This window comes from Xyrauchen texanus, chromosome 24, assembly GCF_025860055.1.
Source record: "Xyrauchen texanus isolate HMW12.3.18 chromosome 24, RBS_HiC_50CHRs, whole genome shotgun sequence".
NCBI classification, from domain to species: domain Eukaryota; kingdom Metazoa; phylum Chordata; class Actinopteri; order Cypriniformes; family Catostomidae; genus Xyrauchen; species Xyrauchen texanus.
This window is the reverse complement of record NC_068299.1, coordinates 29,867,898-29,884,266: the sequence shown is the minus strand read 5'-3', so window position 1 is coordinate 29,884,266 and position 16,369 is coordinate 29,867,898. Positions and strand designations below refer to the sequence as shown.

Sequence of the window (16,369 nt, the reverse complement as noted above, 5' to 3'; positions counted from 1 at the left end):
ACGCAGATATGTGAACGGGTTCCTCCACCGAGCCGCTCAAGACTACAAAGAGCAGTTTCTCTCCCGGCTGAATAGCTTCGAAGACATTTATTAAGTTGGTGTGTATGGGAGAAATATCGATTAGACACCGCTGAGGCGACCCTGTCACTGGAGCTCGGACGTACACACGCCGTCTGAGGAACACCACCACCAACAGACAGCCGTTTTTCTCACATCAGAAACCCCTTGCTTTCTCACCAAACGAATATTTCTTGTTAGACACCGTTTATTTTGAAAATATGGAAAAAGACGAGGACAACCCTTCAAAATGAAAAATTTAAGTCGTCATTAATGCGGATTTAAATGTCTCGCGCTGAGGGAAACGCACTCGCGATTTCTCCTCACGCTCTCCAAACAGCTTATTTTTTTCTCGCAGAAAGAAACTGCTCAACAATATTATTCACACTGAGCAGACGTGGATAGAGAAAGCCCGAGCAGAAAGGAGAGGGTTATTTGAAGCAATATGGCTGATGGCTGGGGTTGGGGCCGCTGGCAGGAGCTCTCCAAAGCTTCTTCTCAATGCTAGCCGTTGCAGATGGCAACGGATCCTATGGCAGCAGCTGCAGCCCTAGAATGAGTAACAATATCATTTATAATAAAAATTCGGACTCTTCTGTCTCTATATCGAAGATGGACGTGATCATCCCGTTCTCACCAGACGTGCCCTGTGACAACAATGGTCAGCGCATGTGGTGGGCTTTCCTCGCCTCATCCATGGTGACGTTCTTCGGGGGTCTCTTCATCATCCTCCTGTGGAGGACCCTCAAGTATCTGTGGACTGTCTGCTGCCATTGCAACATCAAACATAAGGTAATAATGCATCGCAAGCCTTACACTATATGTGTTGGTACAGCTTTTGGCACAGTTTTATAAAGCACCGTCTGATGGACTTAAATGGTCATGCTATCTGTCTAAGTTTTTTTTTTTTTGGCAAGATCTTAACAAATATTGTATATTTTTTTGACATTTGGATGGTAGTGGACTGGCATTCATAGAAATGATTCATTGTTGGGAATGCACTGTTTTCACTCTGCTCTGCATGACAGCATTGCAGAAACCAGCAATCAAGTGACACCTAACCCACTCAGAATGATTCACATGGACCAAAACATGTTAGCATTCAATGTAGTGGAATTAAGATATTAATCAATTCATAAATATCCTAACATGGTGAGAGCCTTTCATTCAGGCCATACATTTGAATGCATAATATGGAAGAAATGTTTCTATTTTTTTTTTTTAATCTTTCCATTTGTTTTGGCTATAGGTAATTATTTACATTTATGCATTTGGCAGACGCTTTTATCCAAAGCGACTTACAGTGCACTTATTACAGGGACAATCCCCCCGGAGCAACCTGGAGTTAAGTGTCTTGCTCAAGGGCCCAACAGTGGCATCTTGGTGGTGCTGGGGCTTGAACCCCCAACCTTCTGGTCAGTAACCCTGAGCCTCAACCACTGAGCCACCACTGCTATTTCATTCTGTCTGGCTCTTAACCCCATATCAGTGGTTTATTGTATAGATAAATGTATTTTCTATGTCCCATTGGGAAAATATTGAACAGGCACTGTACTTGATATTAGCCAAAGGGAGATACAGTATGTACACATTGAATAACCCAGCCATACCACAAAGACTTTGTTTTACCACGTGATTCACTCTGTAATATTGTAGACAACTGTAACAGGCATTATGATGACAAAATGACTTCAAAAGTCAAGTTATGTTTACACTTGTGGTCAGCTTGTGGTCTGTCTTTCTCTTTTGATCGGCATAGAGTTCTTATAGAAATGGAGTAATGTGCATACAGTATGTGTAAAACATGATATTTGTTGGAATAATTAGCCTAGTAGTGGTTTGGTAATAGTTAATATTTGTCAGACTAGTTTGCCTAGACTGGTTTATTAATATGCTTTGGTGCTTTTTAGCATTAGAAAAGTTACACTATTTGGATTCACCAGGAATAAGGCCATGATATTTATACATCATATTCATCCTGCTCAACAGGGCAAGAATGCATTGACATGTATATATGTCTATAAAAATCCAAGCAAACAAGCACATTCTCATGATCATTCAAATTATTTTTAATCATTTTACAAATCAAACATCAGCCATTCGCTAACAAGTGCAAACACATTTTACTGTTAGGATAATGGTCAGGACCTGTTTCTAGTAAAAATACATATAGCCAGCGTAGGATTTTTATTTTTCTCATCCACTTATTTTGATCATAATGTGATGGCTTCCATTAGGCACTCCAGATGTACTCCGTGAGGCACAGTTTCTCTGATTGTAACAAAAGAGTGGCTTATCTTCTGCTTATCCATCATCTTTGACAGTTTGGCCACAATCCAATATAAATGGAAACCAGTTATTCACTTCTCCAGAGGCACAATGCAGACATAAAAAAGGAATGGTTACCCGAAGCTTCATTTTGGCTGGTTCATGTGGGATTTGATGAGACAATAACCAATGAGTTATAATTAACCACATGAGGCCTGGATTCAAACAGCCAATACCGTTTAATCCCTATTAGTATGTACTGACTAAGATATCTTTTTGAGAATGACTAAAAAGACAGATTGGATTGTTTGTCACCCTGGTAGTTTAAACAACCCTGGCTGTTGAGTAATTTCACGTTTAAAATGTTGATATCAGGGAATTGTGACCTCTTTTTGTCAGTCCCTTCCATTCAGATGAGAGTGTGTTGAACTTGTTACTTATTTAAATGAAAAGGGTTAACAATGTTTGTGAAGTCACCAGTCTTCATTTCCTATTAATTAGGTACCTACATGTACAAGCATTCCTGCAAAGCAAGGAGTCTATCTGAAACTGACACTGTATCTCAGCCTCCTCGGATGGAAGTTGTTAAAACAAAAGAAGGCACGTGTCCTGTTGTTGTGCATCCTTGATTAAAACCCTCCTTGTCTTGCCTGGGTTGTAAACCAACCAACTATGATGTTTCATTAGTGTTTTAAAGTGGTTGATGACAACCTAATGTTGTGTCATTTGGAATGAGAAGGTTGTGCCAAGTGATATCTCCTCCTACTTTGTTTCCAAGAAGAAATAAAATGGCAGTGTGGATAATTGTGGGTGCTGGTATGTTTCCTGGTGGAAGGAGAGTCCGGAGGGGTGACTTTGTGGAGGGGTATTGACACTCCGTTGCAAAGGGAACATGCTTGTTAGGAGCATTAAGAGGCTGAAACATTATCTGCTGCGCAGCTGACTGGAGGGCAGGTCTTCTAGGCGTGGTGTCAGTAATGGGACGCGCAGCTGAGGCCGGCATTTTTAAGCAAGAGGGTGTGACTGAGAGCATGTCTTAGTCTTATATCAGTCTTTGTTATATAGTGCTAGCTGTGCCATACATATGAAATTCACGTTGAGAAAAAGACTCAAATGAATGTCATACATGCTTTGTAGCACTATATAGAAGGACTTTGCAAGTCTTCGTTAATAATCCATACCATATCTTTGAGCAGTTGATTTCCACTGTCTGGTACTTTTTTCAGGCTTGAAGGTTTAGTAATTTGATGAGTCTTTCCATTATATTCCTATTGGTGCCCCATTGGTTGTAGTTGCTTACACAAAGGAAACGGCGACTTAAAGGATTAGTTCACCCAAATATGAAAATTCTCTCATCATTTACTCTCATGCCATCCCAGATGTGTGTGTGTGAAGACCGTCTTTCTTCAGCAGAACACAAATACATTTTTTTGAAAGAATATTTGAGCTCTTTACATCCGTAAAATGCAAGTGAATAGGTGCCACATTTTTGAATCTCTAAAAGCATATTTAGCCATAATAAAAGTAATCCATACAACTTGGATTAATTAATTGTCTTCTGAAGCAAAATGCTAGGTGTGTGTAAGGAATGGATTGATATTTAAAACTTTTTTTACTAAATATTCATGAGGGTCGAATACACGCTGCCTCTAGCGTGACGTAATTGCGTTAAAAAGTTCACAAGAGAAATTATGCGTGAAATATAAAAAATACAGAAGTGCAGTGTTGTTTAAAACGGAGGAGCATAGATGCCTCATTCAGCTGGTTTGGACACATCAACTGCAGCGTCATCTTGGAACGGTCAACAAGGAGAGCAGTTTGAACGCAAGTGTATGGAGGAGATGACTCAGACTGAGCTCCTTGCGCAGACCACTGCATAAACTGATTTTGTGTGGAAACAGTATGGCGGTCTTTGGGAAAAGCTGCTAATAAGGTATTAGGCATGTCAATTTTCATTTGGGATGTCAATTTTCAGACATTTTATAATCGATCATTGTGGAAATTAACTATTGATTAATCGTTAACGTTAATGCACGTGGAGGACTCCAAGTAATATGTGCATATAGCCTATTGTTTAGATATAATTAAAATGAATACACTTATGAAATGCGAGTATTATATGCTTAGTTCAGTGTATTTAAACACATTTAGACTGTTTAGTTCAAATTTAGTTATTGTTTAATTACTGTTAATTAAATACTGTTAGTAGTCACTTCTATCTTAAAATACTTGAGATATATTAATTGTATACATATTTGAGTTCATTAAAAACTTCACATTGTGGATCGTGGGATATTTCAGACCTTTTGGGCTTATTGTTTTATTAGAAATGAAGTCGAATTATAACGCTGCATAAACGGTACATAACTCAGGCTACTGCTTCTGTGGTGATGGTGAATGAATGTGGCGATCGCTGACGTAATTGTAAGTTGAGATGAAACAAGGAGATAAACAGTACTTGTTTCATGTTTTACTTTAACACACCATCATGTTGTGTGCAGAAAACATTAATGTTCATTTAAAGAGAAATGCTCCAACACTGTTTACACTGAGCCCGGTTCATCTGGCATCTATATATCTTCTTCTGTGAACCGGATAATGACATGCAGAGCGCAAGCGCTCTGTCAGACTTTTCATAGTCTGCTGTCATGATTACTGAATGTATTTGTCCTGTAATTAATTAATAGACGATCTATAAGCTTAATCGTTCAAATTGTTAATGACAATTAATCGATTTTTGGTTGATCATTAACATTCCTACTATTTATTGTTGTGTAATATGGAGAAAATGTAATTACCCAGCCTCCTTATTTTAGCCAATGTATTAAATATAATATTTTGCTTAAAAAAGATACATAAAACTTTGACAGATCTGCTGTTATCTGTAAAATAATTTGTACAAATAATATAACATTTGTTACCCATTAGCGTTGTATGTATTAAATAAGTTAAACATAATTTATTATATGCAGTTAAGATATGCTGTTCTTTACTTTGTATTAACCTATAAGAGTATTAGTGATAAGCATTTGTCAATCTTGTCTATACAAAACCAATATATATATATATATGCACACACACTCATTTTATTGTTGTTGTCATTTCAGTGTTATTTTTCATATAAGATTGATCTTATCATGATGATCTCATCAATGATGCTACACGTTGCAAGCTGCAGACAGCTGGGGTGAGAGACGAGCGTCTCCGTGTTAGAGTGCGCATTACCCGGCAGAACTTTATATCTCTCCCAGTCTCGACTTTCGCTCAGATTGTGTCACTTCCACGACTGGTTGAAGCAGCTCTGACCGCACCAAGAATGACAGTTTCCCTCTAGAGGACTAATTTGCCTGATTTGGGGCAGGGTGTGCGGAATCTCTTATTTATTTATATATATATATATATATATATATTTAAGCAATATCACACAAGCAAGAGTGCGATATGGCCCTACATACGCAGGCACGAGGCCGTAGGTAATCACAGCAGTGCTGATATAGGGCCATATAGCATGCGAGTGTGATATTCTTTATATACAACAGTTCAATGAACAAGTACATTTTAAAAAATGAGGAAAAACTGAGTAGGGTCATAAAAAACGCATTTGTTCATGGAACTATCTTATTACGCGACCGATCAGAACCTGCCATTGCTGGTTCAAACCAGATGATGCATCCAAGCCTCCGTTAGTAATTCAAAAATGTCACTTCAGAAATAGTATCACGGCTTGTGTTGTTTCTACCAAGTTATTGGATAATCAAGGATGGATGTGTGTGTGTGTGTGTGAGAGAGAGAGAGAGCGAGAGAGAGAGAGAGAGGGGGAGAGAGATACAAGGAGCGTGTGTGATCACCTATTGCCACTCCCAAGAAGAGATGCTGTAAGCTTTCTGGAGATCAGGTTTCTTGGTGGAGAAATAGCCGTCCAAGCAGGGGTAATTCTCCCTATTTCACGGTAGCCGGTGCGCAAGAGTCTTTCACTATAGAAACCGCAATGTCCTCCGCCATTTTGAACAGTACTTTTTCTCCAATGTGGAACCTCCAGTAAGAGGTAAGTGCCATGAGTTGTGTCTCTCAGCTGTGATGTGCCGTAATGCTGAAGTTGTTAGTTTAAAGCCGTTTAAAGCTATTTTCTAGCTGTAGTCATGTTGTAGTAGTGAGCGATCACGGAGCGCTGTTGTTTGTAAACAATGACTAATGGATTCACTTAATGTCACCAACTGCTCATATTACACACAAAAATTATCTTTTACCACCACCTGCTGGCTAACATATGTAATGTCAATTTTTTTAAATAAAAAATACATGTAAGAGACACTTATACAGTAACTCTTAACACATATTCACTACTCTTACACTTTCATTTATAACAGCATAAACACAAGTGGAGTGATACACACACAGTGAAGCGTCCAAGCGCTGATGTGTCAGACCATCTGTGTTCATGGAACATCTCTTCCAATCAGATTCGAGGACCGGAACTAACTGTTGTGTAACGTATGTGTGTGTGTGTGTGTGTGTGTGTGTGTGTGTGTGTGTGTGTGTATGTATATATGTTTTGTTTTTATGTGACAAATTTAATAGAATTAATTAACAATTTTGTGAATGAAAAATGCACGAACAACAGATGTGTGATTTACCTGCCTAAAATGGGATAAATATTGTATGACCTGGTCCTATTTTATTTCAAAATCAAAAGAAACAAATAAGAAATTGTATCTTCCGTATAAAGAAGCCCATTATAGTTGAAGGTTTTTTTCTTTGGTATTTATTGCGGGTTAAATGAACAAAACATATTCTTGACAGATTTCGTAACAATCAATACCCGTATTAGTATTAGCCATATTACCAAGTGACGGATAAACACTGTAAAATTTTAATGGACACAGCAATAAATATTTGGGGAAAAATCCTCACTTTAAAAAGTTGGTAAGCCTTATTATTTGTGCATTATTATTGCTGCATTTTATGAATTTCTTTTATTATTTATATAGCACTGTTTTCTGCGCCACTGTCAAAACAGATCCACCAGTGGAGAATTACGGCTTTAAAATAGGCCTACATCTATTGAGTGATTTGAGGAACGCAAAAAGGAATAAGGACCGTAAAATACACCATTGTAGAGTTTCCTGAATTTGCTCATTTTAATAAGGTATACTGTATTAAATGCACTCTTGATGTCATTTGTGATGGCATGACCCATGAATTTCACCTTTAGGCATCATAATGACTGTAATTGTACTGCCTCTGCCCACACAAATCTTTTTAACAACTGACTGGTGTGTGAGTTTTTTTTACCAGGTTGTACAAGTGGCGATTTACATATTTGCCTGAGGATGAAAACATTGTTACTGAAGCAGAATTTGATATTTATTTATATGCCATGTTTATTAAACCTTGTTTACCTTTGCTCTAAATTATTCAATTTTCCTTTCCTTGTTTTACTCTCAAATAACAAGAAGGTGTTTACCTAAAGCTATTGCTCCTTGAAATGAGTGCTTGCCTTTTAATCCAGTGATTTAGTCAGAGTGCTGCATGACTTGCATTTTCCATTTAAAGCTCAAGACACGTTCTAACCCACTGGAGTGATTTGTCTCAAATGAGGTTTGTGTTATTTTATGCGTTTGGGCTAAGACACAACAATACATTTTATTTTATTTTTATTAATTTTTTATGACCGAAGGCAGAATTACTGAGATGCCTATTAAGTGTGCCTGTGTATCCCCTCATGCTTGGCAACAAGCTGACTGCCTTTGGGCTAACAGGTGGACAGCACACACCCAAAGATCAGCTGTCCCTCTCACTATAACAGTAAAACATAATGTACTCTCAGGGCACAAACATAGCTGCATTACAAGATGTAATGTCAAATTTAATCAGGATTTTGAGTAGACAATTTGAAACACTTTAAAAGATTCTTTTAAGTCTGTTTTGAATAGACATTTGAGTGGAGTGTAAGAGCATATGGTGGAAAATAACAGGCTACTTTGATATTACACTTTATTAATTCAGTTTTTTTTTAAACTGTATTGTTTATTTTTAATAATCAGTTTTTATTTTTAATAGATTCTAAACTAAGTTCATATTACAGAAAGACATTAAGGAAACATTTGTCAAAAATGTATAAGCTATGGACAGTCTGTCATTCTACAGTACAGGTCTTGAGTTGATATTTGGAAATGCTTTTTTATGACATATCTCCTTATGATGCCACATTTGTCATATTGAGAACAAAAAACTGTCATATTTAAATCATGGTGTAGGCTTTTCATGTCATGTTTAAGTTACAAAATGAAATCTTAAGATTTGTGTCCATTTGTTGCTGCAGCCACTAGAGTGTATGCTTTTAAGTGGTAATGATATATGAAGAAAGTGAAACTGACAGTTGTACAACTCTTTCAAGATTTTTTTAACAAATATATTTTCTGACAAATATACATAAATAAACACAGACACACATGTATTGCATGCGTCTCTTTCTCTCTCTCTCTCTCTCTCTCTCTCTCTCTCTCTCTCTATCTCTCTCTCTCTCTCACCTCTGGCTAGTCTTTATCCCCCTCCCGGCTGATTAGCATGATTTGGCCCTCCTCGTCGTCACAGTGAGCCTTAATGTGATCTCTCTCTCTCTCTCTCTCTCTCTGTTACCAAAACTGTTCTTGAAATGTATTAAAAAATAACTATGCCCAATTTTATATATTTATTATATATTTACCTGCCTAAAAAGCGGCTAAAAATTGCCAAAACCTGGTCCTATTTTATTCCAAAATAAAAAGAAACAATTAAGAAATTATATATTGCATATAGTAAAGGAAGCCTATTTTAGTTGAAGGCTTCTTTTTGTATTTATTGTGGGTTAAATGAACAACAATTTCTTGACAGGTTTTCTGAGAAATGTATTCACTTTGACTTTTACTACAGGACACTAGTGGGTTGAAAACTACAGTTTTACTCAGATACGTTTTATGTTCACATGTAGTTTAATAACTCCCATGCAAAGAAGCATGTTCAAACTTGAGTTAAATTGCAACATTGTTACGTTGTATCAGGTCACCATTTTGGACACATCACAAATAAAACGGTAGCAGATAATCAGTTTATAAATGCTATCAGACTGCAAATTAGATATTAAATAGTCTTTTAACTATTAAGTAGGACCATAAGCTCCATAAATAATTTGTCAAATTTTGGAAAGGAAAGGTATGCCTGACTGTAGAGACATTCCTTATTGTGGGCAACACCAGATATTACTAGCTGGTCGAAACTGTTAGCACGTGGGAAAGATTAGCAGGATGGCCAGGCTTGGAGCTCACAGAGGAAGCTGTTGTAGGTTGGTTCAGCTTCTGTTGTCTTTAAACAGCCTTGTGTTGTCTGCAGTCAAAGCCACCATGTGGTCTCATCTCCTCTAACCCCTGCTAATATTAACTCTACCATGAACACATGAAAGTTTTCCTTCATTTTGTTTTGCAATTTTCTGGAGGACAGCTCCAATAAAAATTGTTGTCTTGACAAGTAAACACAGGGACACAGACTTTGGCCTCCCCTGTTTCTTTTAAGCTTCTTTGTTGTACTACTTGTTGCATTTTGCATGAAGATAAGAAGCTGTCAAGCCTTGAGATTCTGCTCTGCTTTTGGTAACATTTGAAATGAGGGATGCACTATAATATTGGCATGTCATTGGAATCGGCCGATAAAGGCTTAAAAATGAATTATCGGCATTGGCCCGATATGAGAAATGATAAGATGATGTGTTGATTATGCGCTGTGACAACTCAAATGTTTGTAAGGAGTGCTAGTGATAAGATCATGTCAGCAGTGTGGACTTGCTTTACAGTAAGTGAGACCTATAACAAAGTTGCAATTTGCAATAACTGCAAAGCATCAGTCATGCTAGGAGCAGTCAATCTATACTCCTTCAACAACACAAATTTAATAAAGCATCTTAAGAATTGCCATCCCGATTGTTATGACCTATTTATGAAGTGAAAAGAAAAAAACAGCGCCAGCGAAAACTCATCTGGAGCATCTTTTGCAGACATTTGTAAAGACAAAAAAATCAGCAGCGACCACCCAAAGGCTAAAGCTCTCAACCAAAAAAATTGTTGAAATGATTGCTTTTATAATCAATCTTTTAACTTGGTGGAAGATGTAAATCAATCTGCAAAAGCCTACTATTTAGAGCCACTGTATGCTATGCCTAGCCATCGCTACTTTTCAGATGTGGCCTTACCTGAACTGTATAGTGCCATCTATAGTGTCCAAATAGAGGAGCACCTCGCTAATGTCACTTCTGTGAGCTTTACAACAGATATCTGGACATCAAGCGTAAGCCCTATCATTATGTTTGGTCTCACTGCCCAGTAGACTGATGAGGATTTCATCCTTAAAAATGTGATTCTACACTCACAAGAGTGCCCAGACTCTCACACAGCAGCAATGATTGTTTTCGTGTTTGAATGGATGATTGAGAAGTGGAAAATCCCCAAAGTGAAGGTGCATGTAGTGCTACGAGATGCATGTAACATTATAAAAGTGATGGAGGAGTTTTGTGTTCCAAGTTTACCGTTCATGGGACACATGCTGCATGAATGTGTCCTATCACAACATTTCAGGCATTCACAATTTGTGTGCAGTCACCTACATGGGTTACAGAAGGAGCTCGGGATGCCAATAAAACGATTTCAACAAGATGTTGTAACTAGGTGGAATTTGACGTTTTACATGATGAAAAGCTTGGTCGAGCAGAAGAGGGTACTAGGTGCATATGCCGCTGAATTTGAATTGCTTTGACGGCAAATCAATGGGGAATTCTTGAAAATCACACTACTTGCCCTCTTTGAGCAGCTTACCAGAGAAATCAGTTCTGCAGTGGCCTCTGCAGCTGATGTGATTCCCACTGTTATGGCAATGACACGGCTGCTTTGAAATAGCAGTGGCACAGACAGAGGCGTGCAGACAGCCAAAAGTACCCTACTGAAAGCAGTCAGTGATAATTTCAATGGTGTGCTGTACAAACCACTTTATTTAGTTGCATCCATGCTCAATGCCCAGTACAAAGACCGGTATTTTGACGAGGATAAGAAGAGGAGTGCCCACGAGCTGCTGCTTAAAGTCGTGGATGAAATGATGGGCAGTGATGATCAGCGCAGAGATGCCTGCACTGAGTATCCACCAGAAAAGAAGGCCCGAACAGGATCACTGCTGGACATGCATGAAGACATTTTGGAGGAGAATGTCTTGTTGGAAGAGCAAATCAACACCGAAACTTTATCACAGGTAGGCCATGGTAGAAGTTTTTCTAAATCATCAATTGTTATTAGATGTTTCTGGCAAAAAGGTTTCTGAAAAAAAGGAGCCAGTTACTGCGCCATCATTATATTTTTTTGCTACTTTGTAAGTACACGCGTACCTGGCTGAAGCCATGATTCCCCTAATGGCAGTCCGTTGGATTACTGGAAATCCAACCAGGCCTGTTTCCCTGCTCTTGCTCGTGCAGCATGCAGATATCTCAGTGCACCCAGTGCAAGCATTGACAGCGAGTGCCTGTTTAGGCGAAAAAGCAGAGATGCTGATTTTTGTTCAGAAAAACCTACTTCTGCTTGATAAGGAATAGGCTATAGCCATTTTTCTTTTTTACATTGTTCATTGGTTTCATTTTTACAGTTTAAAGTAACCACAGTATGCTCCTCTTTTTTAATTCATTTAGTTAATATTCTTAAATTTAAATTACAGTTCTGCTGGTGAGCCAGCTTTAAACTGTGCAGCTTGGCCAAGTCAGATCATTCATTGTTCAAGTTTTTTTGTGTTGTTTGAAAACATAACTTAAAAACATCACATCTTGCCCAAGTTGAAGTAATTTCCTTGTTTTAGTCAATGAATGTGTACATTTGTAAAGTAGTCTAATTTTCATCTGTAACAAGTAGGTTATTACAATAAAAGTAAATGGTTAATTCTGCTACAGGAGAGACTTTGTCTTCTTTCCAAAGAAAGGAAAAGAAAAATATTGGCATATCGGATATCAGCAAAAATCCAATATCATGCATCCCTATTTGAAACATCTCCCGACCTTCAATTAGAGAGCTATTTAGAAGCCTATCCCCAAGCGGCCCCTTTTGCCAGCCCCTCTGCTCCGCTGCAAAAACGCTGAGCTCTGATTCGCCCACATCTCAATGAGCTTAACATCATAATTGGTGCTTTGATTTGAGAGCAGTGATGCAGCATGCAGGGGAGAGGAGAAGCTAAGGCTAGAGGACGTTCTTGTGACCTTCAGGGAAGTGGGTTGTGCTGCCGAAGCTTTGCGATGCTCTGTGATTTGACTCCATCTCTCCTGTGTTCTCACAAGCTAATAACATGTTGTGCTTCTGATGGCAGGTGGCAGTTTTAATAATCTGCTTGGCTATAGCATGCACTAAAGGCACATTGGTGAGATGAGATGAATGCTTTAGATGTGCCTGCAAATGTCAGAATGGTTTAATTGAAGAAACATTTCAAAAGCATCTCTCAATGGCTATTTCTCAGCACTCTATACTGCTAAAAGCTTTTTAAATGAAACCACATTTTTTACATTCTCTTTAATGCATCACAACCTCTTTTACATGTATTAAATTTTTTATTTTCCACAAGCCTCTAGGGTAGTTTGTTGTTTAAAAAAGTAATGGAGGAAGGACGAGGACTGTGAAGCTCAAGTTTAGGGTGTAGAGCTCATTGTGTTGGGTCATATAACATTCCTGTATTTCTGATGTTGGTAGAAAATTGGGAAGTCGAAGCAAGACTACTGGTTATAATTTTAATCAATCTGATGTTAAACATGTTTCAGCTCACTTGGCCCATCTCGTCTGAATGAAAGCAGCTGCAACCTTGTCATCTGTAGAAGTACATCATGTTGAAATACATTTGATATGATTGGGCAGCAAATGTCTACACCACAGCATGGATTTGGAAGGCTAGTTTGTGCGCTTTCACACCTGCCCAGTTATGCATTGCAATTTTTTGACATTTGAACATGTGGCTGTTTTCATGTCCACATGCACAGCTATTAATGTTTTGGTCGTTAATTATAGCTGGTGGATACCACTAATTGATTGCTATTTTTCTTCATTGTGAAGATGTTGTCTTGAGAAATACTCATATAAATATTGATTCTTTAGTGGTATTTATAACAACAAAAGCCCTAACACAATATGAACATTCCTGTGTAATTGGAGAAAAATTAGCAAAAGAACAGTGAATTCTAGGGCATTTCTTGAACATGAGCTATTGATTGAAATCTAAATCTAATACTATGCTTCAAAATACATTTTGGAAAGCCCCTAATAGCATAAATCTCTTCCTTTCAACTTGTTTCGGATGCAAGCACTGATAATGATTGACTATGATTGTTAGAATAGGGAAGGTAATGGCTTCCAGCATATGTGAAAAGAATGTTTTTGCTACAAGCTACATTTAAGTGCTTTTATACAATTATTAGTTTCACTTTTATGCCTTTTAACCCCTCCAAAAATGTGCCCCTTTCACTTCCAATGTAAGTGCCTCAGTGTAACCTACATTTTTGCTTTTTTAGATAAAAGGAGGGATGAGTTGACATTATTTTTTCTGGTAATCAACATGATTCCACAAATGCTGTTGATTGAGCTTAACTTTTATTGAACCCGGACTACTCCCTTAAAAGGATATTTCACCCACAAATTGACATTCTACCATAATTTACTCATCTTTATGTTGTTCCGAACCCAAATAACTTACTTTCTTACATGGAACACAAAAGGAGATGGAAGGCAGTATGTTAGCCTCTGTCACCATTCACTTTTATAGCATCTTTCCATAAAATCAAAGTGAATGGTGTCTGAGGCTGTCATTTTGCCTTACATCTCATCTCAGTTCCACAGCAGAATGTAAGTCCTACAAGTTTGAACCAATGAGGGTGAGTGAATGCTGAACAGATTTTGCTGTTTTATGTTAAAGGGGTCATGGTTCAGTTGTAATATTAGTAACATTTTACTAATAACACTATTAGTTATTATTTACTAATAACTAATAGTTTTAACAGTCATATATTTGTAAGACATGATGATACACCCTCATTCTGACCCTCTGTCAGAAACACTCTGATTTGGTGCTGCTTCTCCTTTAAGACTTGACACTAAGCCCCCACTGTTATGATTGGTTCTCTGCTTTTGACTGACCTGCTCTCTCCTTGCCATCTCACTGCTCACCACTACTGGACAGGGCTACAGAAGGGATAAGGTAAAGTAGTCATTGATGTGTTTTTGTGGAGGTGGTCAGATGCAAATGTCTACCACAGGGTGACATCACAATGTGGAGGAAGTAGAGAATGAGTCGTTTAGGCATCTTGGTTTCAAAAAAAGCTTTTTTTAGACTAGGGAGGAAGTTTTGAGTTCAGAAATGCACAGTATGTTTTTTGGCAAGTACCATGAATTTAATTTTTTGCATCTATCCTTCAATGTCCTTGAACGGTTGGCAGTGAACGATATGCATTTGAATGCATACTAGACACTGAGGATGATTTTGCATTATATATTACAAGAACACCATTTGATTAACTAATTCCGGTTTGGTTAGTTTTGTGGAGGACTAAAGCCACACAGCTGCTTACTGAGCATTATCTTGAAGCAGTGCAACTGCAGAGAGACTAGAACTGGCACACTCTTAAAAAGCCCAGCTTGGCCTGCCTCTCTACATTCATCCCTGAGAAAATATTTTCCCTCCCCACTGCTGCATTACCTGCTTTACTTTAAGGAAACAATTGTCAACTCTCCATAAATAGAAGGCGTTGACTTAGGCCTGAGCTGTGGGACATTTACTGAGACCTTTGACCTCTCAGAATAGGGTCCGATTTTGCCTGGTCATAGGAGAAATTATCCAACCACTTTGAAATTTCAACATGAGAATACTTTCTACACAGAGCTGTTACACTGACTCAAAAGAATGGCCACTGAGATGTAACAATTAACTTGCTCTTTAATTACCTGCTGCACATTCTGATTGTGCATGCTGTCCCTCAAGCTCACACGTCTATTTCAGATGAGCCGTCTGTTCAGTTAATTTAGTTAAGAAATACATGCTGAGGATGAAACCTGAGATTCCACAGTCAGCAGCATTGGTTGTCTGTTTGTTTTTGCTTGTAAACTAATTGAATATGTTATGCTGTCTTAGTGACATGATTTAATTACCATGTTCAGAAGCACTGCCTTTTGCACTCGCTCATTTATTTGGCTTATGTTACTGCTGTGGTGTGCCCATGCAGGGGCCAAATTCTCTAGAATATTAACTGCAAAATGCACAGTCAAGATAGACTTTCAATTAAATGAGCAGCCCTCTATTTTTGGGAAAGGGTCTGATGGTTTATTTACTGCTGTCTCAGAGCTCGCCGTGCCATTACCGTTTTGATTTTTTCAGGTACCTGCAGCTCTAGGAGCTTGACATTTAGCCAAAGTAATGCCGTCTCAGAATGTACCTGACACGTCAGCTTTAACGTGCTAAGTTATTCAGACTGAGAGGTGCTTGACAGATACATAGCTCATTCAGACGCAGCTCAATGTAGAACAGAACCATTATTTCTGTGTTTCCCAATTTGTTTTTGCTTTATGTTCCCACACAGCCCCATTATTAGGGCACAAGTACCCCTTCATTGACATCAAACAAATAATATTATAAATCACTAGATGCCATTTAGCATTATTGTTAACATTGTTAGCATTGCCATTAATACAGTGATTCATTTTTCACTACTGTGGAACATACTGTGGGTTAAAAACATGTCTTGCCAAATGGCTTCCTCTTGAACTGTATTCTATAAATATATAATATATTTTAACTGCATCAGTGGTGGCTGGTGCTTTTAAAGAGTGAGGAAGTACAGACAGTTCAATTGGGTTTTGTTTTTTTGGTATTTCAGCTTTGTTTTGGCATTTGCAATGTGGCTCCCAAAAGCTGCTCAAACTACTACTCAAACAGTGTTTTCTTAAAGGTGTAAAAAATATAAGTGTGTCATATCTGTGCTACTAGTGGCACCAAACGGATTTACAAAAATAAA

General features: G+C 38.0%; 1 protein-coding gene across 5 annotated transcripts in view; it reads left to right on the top strand.

Moving 5' to 3' along the window:
• The window catches only part of kcnma1a (potassium large conductance calcium-activated channel, subfamily M, alpha member 1a), a 300,462-nt gene continuing 284,093 nt past the window's right edge, over positions 1–16,369 (top strand). For all 5 annotated transcript variants that reach the window (XM_052089534.1, XM_052089532.1, XM_052089533.1 and 2 more), the window contains exon 1: positions 1–849. In XM_052089534.1, the coding sequence (XP_051945494.1) occupies positions 559–849 (291 nt within the window). In that variant the 5' untranslated portion in view covers positions 1–558. The remainder of the gene's footprint in view (positions 850–16,369) is intronic.